Below are 6,770 nucleotides of genomic sequence, written 5' to 3'. Positions count from 1 at the left end.
AAGCCCAGCTCTATCCAAGCTACATTTATCACAAGCCAGGGTCCGGGCCACCAGTTGAGGGTGAAGACGCCTCTAGCTCTTCATCTCCACGCAGAGTCTAGTGAGTCCGCTTGGGGCCGCCAGGGGGCGCTCCGGGCCCGAATTACTGGCAGCTGCCATATTGGAGCCTGGCAGCGTCCTAAGGCGCTGCCCTCTGGGAGACCTCAAGGTCGAGCATTGCGCCTGCGCTCCTGCCTGCGGAAACGCGGTAGCACTTCCGGAAGGCTCCCCCTTCGGGCGCCCCCAATGGGACCCAGCCCTGAGTTGCTCGAGGTTCCTGCTTTTCCGATCTCCCTCTTTGGACTAGAGCCAAGCGGGTTAAAGGAACAGCGCCTGGAGAGCTGGGGGCACCAATCCTCTTTCACGGGAGGCGCGTGCGCAAATGGACTCACGACCTCTCAGTGACCTTTGACCGCCGGCGGCCTCTTTCCCCCCTCCCGCTGTGTTAAGATGGCGCTGTCCAGGGTCTACTGGAGACGCGTCTCTCTGGGTGGTGCGGCCGTTCCCCTGGGACCCCTCTTCTCTTTGCGGCTGCACCCTGGGCGCCGGAGCCCGGCCTGGGGCCCTCCTAGGTGAGGGACTTGACGGGCGTCGAGTCCCGGGCCTGTCACCCCAGGCCCAGCTTCGGGCAGTGCCCGATCCCCAGCTCCATCCCCAGCGCCCCGAGGCCTTTCTCCTTCCCCGCCCCCCCCCGCCCCGGCTCTCAGTTTCTCCTCCCCAACCCTGCCAGTATCCTTCCCGGACCACCATTCGTTCCCGGGTGGTCAGCACCCTTCCCTCCCTAACAGTGGAGGGTCCTCTCTTAGCTCTCCGCTTGCACCCGGGGACCCCCCCCCCCCCGCCGCCACCGGGATCCGTCCTCCTTCCTTTTCCTTCGCTTCTCTCCTTCCCTCCCCACTCCGATGATGCGCTTCCCCCATCGCATCTGATGCTTCCCTGCCTCTTGCCTAGCTTTCAGCATCCTCTGGGGTCTAGCAGGGACCAGACATCCGAAGGGAAGCCCAATAAGGCCCGGCACCCGGGGGGGCTAAAAGGAGTCTGTGATCTCTCCTGCAGACCTTCCAGGCTCCACCTCTCCCCAAAGCTAGATGTGAAGAGCATTGTCTCTTCTCTCGTGGCCAAGACCAAGGTGGTCAATGAGAAATATAATCGCTTCTTGGAGCATCGCTTCCCCCGATTCTTTGTCGTGTATTCAGCCTTCACGAAAGGTAAAAACCAGGCCGGAATGGCAGTCCCCGGGGCCAGCTCTTAGGCTGGGGAGGAGGGTAAGAATGAATAAGACCAGCCGCAGGGTGAATCCTGGAAGTGAGAGCTGGGATGTAAGTCAGCTGAGCAAAATTCATTACCAACCCCCCCCCCCACACACACACAGAACATAAGCCGAGAAACCACCCCTAACTACAGAAGCTGGCCTGCGTCGTCCCACCTGTGACATTCCCTTTCTGGGCCACACAGCTGATTGTATCAGACTCCCTGTAATGTGTGGAATGGGATTCTAAAGCAACATAAAAAAGGCAGCTCTGTGACTTGTCTAGCTTCCTCCGGGTCCAAAGCTGGTCCACAAGTAATTTACTACTCAAGGTGCTCAGCACGTGCTTGGTAGAAAGTAATTATTAGGCCTGATCCCTTTAGTAAAGCGCAACGGGAAAGAATCAACAGAAATAACCGGCAGTCAACAGAAATACATGACTGCTGGAGACGGGAATCAGAGACTGTGATATTGAAAAAACAGTTCATTTATGAAGGCTTGGGAGTGGTGGTGGTCATGGAGCATGATTTAAGTTAAAACATGTGTAGTTTTTTAGACAAAAAGTAAGGAAGCTATCCCAAGATATGGTGCAAAAGTTGCAAGTCTAGTTTGACTGGAAAGTAGGGGATTTGCTGGTGGAAAGGCTTAGAGCAGAGAGTTAGAGTGGTCTTAAGAGAGGCTTCAGGGATACTTAATAAACACTTGTATTTTTGATATAGGATGAATAGAGTTATTAACGGTAAATATATATGTAAAGTAGGGGGCTGATAGGATTCCAACTTGGATATAACCTCATGCTTTGTGCTCTTCTTTAATGAGGCAGGATTTCGGATGCTTTTGGCTGATGCAAAAAAGACTAGAAGAATAAAAGCATTTATGTCCCAGAAAAAATTAATGTTTCATCAGCTCTCATACCGGGACATGGAACATTTGAGACAGGTAGGGGCCAAAGAATTGTACTACCTGGGGGAAATATATTCGACACAGTTTTCTTTAAAGAACAAATCAGATGATTTGTTTTCTTTTCTGTTTCAATCATGTTGCTGGCTATGAGACCAGAAGTTTGTCATTCCTGTTCAGATGAGGGTGTTCAACAAGCGTGGACTGAATCAGAGTCATTATTTTTTAGAGCAAATCTCCCTGGAGCTTTAGGAACCTTTCTTTATAGAAGGGACTTCGGTATTTAAAAAGTAAACATTAAAATCCAAATGGGTCGTTGAACATACAAAGCAAAGGAAGACACCCATAGGAGTAAACCAGTGACTAGCCTTGAAGCAAAAGATGAGGAAAGTCCACTGAGATGGTTTAAGAAGGCATCTCTGGTGCCTTCCTGGGAAGTTAGAGGAGCCCATTCTTCAATGGGATGGGGGAGATCCACTGTAGGAAGGCACATCCTAATCTGAAATAGCAGCTATGTTTACTTTCTGCTCAGTTTCGACGAGATGTCGCCAAGTGTCTTTTCCTGGGCATCATTTCCATCCCACCCTTTGCCAACTACCTGGTCTTCCTGCTGATGTGAGTATAGAATTTAGGTTTCTAAGCCTCAGAATTTTTAGAGAGATCATAGGATGATAGGTTTAGTACTGGAAGGGACCTTAGATACCATGTCTAGTACAAAACCTCCCCTCCTCCCATTGTACAGATGAAGTAACCGAGGCCCAAAGATTTCCCCAAGTTGATATGGGCAGTAAGTGGCAGAGCAGTATGGTATGTGAACCCACAGCCTGTGACTAAATCCAGTACTCTTTCCCTGCTGCTTCATATGTGATATAACATACTCCACAATTACTTAATGAAAAACTTTTAAAAGCATTTCATTTCTGAACCTTGGTGGATCTTATCCAAGCAGCCACTTCAACTCCTCAAACGGTCCCTGAAAGAGCAGGACAATCAGGGTTGGATGGGGTGGGGAGCTACACTTCTCTGTGGCAGCAGTTTGACTCTGTTCCGGAGGCAGTGGCCTAATCATAAAAAGGCAGAGCAATGTGGGGCCACCCCGCCCCCCCCCAAAAAAACACTGTGCTTTACATATTTTGGCAAATTTATTTATCATTGTCCTTTTTAATCAGATGCCATTGTTAACGATGAAGAACATACATATGGATGAATGACTGTCAAAACTGATGCACAGCCAGCTGTTCTTTCCCTGCTGTGTGCACAGTCGTGGTTCTGAAGGGTTGTCACCGTGGCTCCCATGTGCAGTATCAATCACCAATTCTAACTCTGACTCATGTTTTTCACTTTGGTTCCAAAAAATCCACTCCATTTGCTTGCTGCATGTCAGGCTAGTAGTCTACTACTCTTAAAAGTTTTATGTCAATGTATTTTTTATTCCTTAGTCAGAAACTCATGTAGAAGAGAACAGAGCAACGAAGAGAAATGAAGCATCTCCTCCCTTTTCCTAACATCAATGTCTTCTGAAAACTTTAGTTTCTGACAAGCTGATACTGACAGATACTTTTTCCTTTAGGTACTTGTACCCTCGGCAACTGCTGATCCACCATTTTTGGACCTCAAAGCAGCAGCTGGAATTCTTGGACATCTACCATGCTCGACGAAAGCAGTCCCATCAAGAGATCCTCAACTGCTTGGAAAAGGCCATCCCTTTGATCTCAAATACGGCTCTCCAAAGGCATTTTACACAGCTGTGCACCAAGGTACCCTCCAGGTTCACCTTTACTATGAACAAACTCCCAAAATTTCCCGAAACCAGCTGGCAAACAGAGCAGACATATAGTGGTGCCAGGTGGAGGGGTGTCACTGAGGGTCCCATTTCTCTCATCCCAGGTGCAAAGTTAGAATTTAACCATCATCAATCTCTCGCTTTTGCAAGGTTCAGAATGGTGCTCAGCCAGGTATAAATGATCTGCTGCTTTTGAAGAAGTGTTTTTCTGTCTATCCCCTGGACATAGCTCATCTTTCCGTTCCACACATTGTAAGTCCTTTGGGTCTTCTTCCCTCCCAGCCCCTACTGACCTCAAGCCTCCCTTCCCAATTGGTAGAATGATATGTGAACCCTGTCCTTGTGTGCTGCCATGTCACAGAAAGCCTTGAGCCGGGCCGTGCTTCTCACACCTCACCTACCGTCTGTTTTGCTGAGATACCGTCTGAATAAACACACCACTGTGCTTCACCACCTAGACAAAGCTTTGAAAAGACTTGGGACTGGCCAGCTGACTGCTCAGGAAGTAAAATCGGTGAGAGCTTGGTTTTAGTGATAACCCTAAGCTGTTGGGGAGCTCCTTGTTCTTCCCCCTCCTACAGGCCTTTTCTTGTTCATTCATAGTGGCTACATGTAGAAACTGGGCACAGTATTTTGAGTGCCTGTTTTTTTTTCCCCCTCTGGAACTTGAAACCTAAAGACAACATACTATTTATTAACAGCTCCAGGGTTCAGATTTTCCTTTGTTTTTCCCCTTACTGGTTTTCCCCTGCTCATTGGCTTCTCTACCAGCATGTGAGAAACTCAAACCAGACTAAATTGCTCTGGTAAAAGGTATGTTGTAGAGAAATCGTAACTTACTAAAAGGAGGTTCTTAGATTGATCACCTATTTCCTTTATCCAAGCTCTCTGACTACTGAGAAACTCTTTCTTGGGTATGTTTAGGCTTGTTATCTTCGTGGCCTGGATTCCACCCACCTTGCTGAAGACTGGTGCCGAATTTGGCTGGAAGAATGGCTACAGCTTTCCTGTAGCCTGAAAAGTAAGATCTGAGTCCCTATATTTACTCTGCTCTGAGTGCAGTGATCTCTACTTCTAGCTTGGGGTCTCCCGGGGACTCTGGAGCCCCGAACTGTCCCACAGGAGCTCAGGTCTGGTTACTTTCTTGGCCCTTGAGCATCAGGTGGCAAACCAAAGAATTTCCCTTGCTAGGTGAGAACTGTCCCTAGAGTCAGCTGCTGGATTCAGGAGCCAGCAGAATCTCAAGACATGAATGTTTAATAGCACGTTATTTTCACAGAAACTTTTACTTCTCATATTAAGAGACCGAGGGCTAAATGGAAAGACGTGTGCATAGGGGAAACTCTAGAATGAGAGTGGGTGGAACTCACTGATCTTTGGATGTCAAACCACTGGTACTTGTCACCCTATTTCCGGTCTCTGACATCAGTTTGTGTCCATCAACAGACCTCATACCTTTCCCCTCCACACCCTGAGAAGCTGTGGGTCTTGGGGCCAGGGCCTCTACTTTTTGCAGGACTAACACTGGTGTTTTCAGATGCTGAGACGTCCCTCTTGCTGCATGCTGTGGTCTTACTTTCCACCAACTACTCTGGGACAAGGCACTGAGGGAGCTGCTAGAAAGGATGAGACTGTCCTTTACCCTTTCTGGAGATGTAGCCTGGGACCACAGCACCCATCAGCCACAGACCCACATAGAGGAACGAATGCTGCAGGCCTGGCAGTGTGGTACCTGAAGGAGGAGGAAGTCCTGTTATTGCCCTTTCAGCTGGAGCTGAGAGTCTGTTCACATGGTCGAGTCCTGGTGGGGATTGGTCCCCACACAATCTGGCAGCAGCCCTGTGCATTGGAGCCCCATTTGTGATTGTAATCAAGTTCAGGTCCTATTTACTAAGGCCTTATCTGCTGCTATGTTCTTTCTGGCTGGTTTTCCACTGAACTAAATGCTTGGACAAGACGGGAAACAAAGCTTCCTAAGCTGAGCACTTAATGCCCCAGAATAGTCTTCTGTCCCTTTCTAAAGTTGCCAGAGAAGAACACTCTTTTTCTTCCTCCTTTCTAACTTTGTCCCTTTAGTAACTCCTGAAAAAGGGAAGTATTTTCCTTTCGTAGAGAATGTCTCCCCTATCCTGCCCTCCTCTCTCACACGTTTGCACTTTTACCTACCTTGTCTTAATTTCTGGGCCATAGCACCTGTGGATCTTAAGATTCCTGGTTCCTTCCACTGTGTTGTCAATACCCACCCTTCACTGTCACAGTGGCAGTGGTGTTTGGGCCACAGATAACACCAGGAAAATACCAGTTAGTGCCTGGCTCAGTGAATCCATCCATGGGAAGGTCTGTACCTAAGGTACTGTGAACTGGGTTTAGTTTTCTATGTGTACATGTCAGTGATTTGTAAGTTACTGTAAATGCATGAACCAACATGTTTCAAACACACGATTTAATTAAACTAATAGAGACTGCCTTGTCATAAGTTCTGTGACTTAAAATGTAAATTATGGAAAAAGAGCTAGACTAAAATTGTTTTCTTTTTTTAAATAAAATACTCTTCAGGGTCCTGATGGTAGATAGAGGGGTTTCCTGGATAAATCTGTAGAACTGGGTATGGAAAAAAAGTGGCAGCTGGACAAAGATCCCAAGAAAGGAAACAGAGTAAGGCCTGGTACCTTAGTGAACTAGGCTGAAGCTAAAGGGGTAAGATGCATGTTAAATAAGAAAAACAATAGTAATTGATGCTGTAATAAAGGATGTTTCCCTTGTAAAATATTGCTGGTCTTGACATTAACTCTTAATTCT

General features: G+C 47.7%; 1 protein-coding gene across 1 annotated transcript; it reads left to right on the top strand.

Moving 5' to 3' along the window:
• The first annotated feature begins 278 nt into the window (after nt 1–278).
• LETMD1 (LETM1 domain containing 1) lies at nt 279–6,740 on the top strand. The gene is made up of 9 exons (XM_036761416.1): nt 279–611; nt 1,096–1,247; nt 2,112–2,227; nt 2,721–2,803; nt 3,759–3,945; nt 4,122–4,223; nt 4,333–4,485; nt 4,896–4,992; nt 5,509–6,740. Exons 1-9 carry the CDS (start codon nt 490–492, stop codon nt 5,577–5,579), a joined length of 1,083 nt encoding a protein of 360 aa, XP_036617311.1. The 5' UTR covers nt 279–489; the 3' UTR covers nt 5,580–6,740.
• Nucleotides 6,741–6,770: the final 30 nt, after the last annotated feature.

Source organism: Trichosurus vulpecula, chromosome 5 (genome assembly GCF_011100635.1).
Source record: "Trichosurus vulpecula isolate mTriVul1 chromosome 5, mTriVul1.pri, whole genome shotgun sequence".
Classification (NCBI taxonomy): domain Eukaryota; kingdom Metazoa; phylum Chordata; class Mammalia; order Diprotodontia; family Phalangeridae; genus Trichosurus; species Trichosurus vulpecula.
This window is presented reverse-complemented; position numbering and strand designations above follow the sequence as displayed.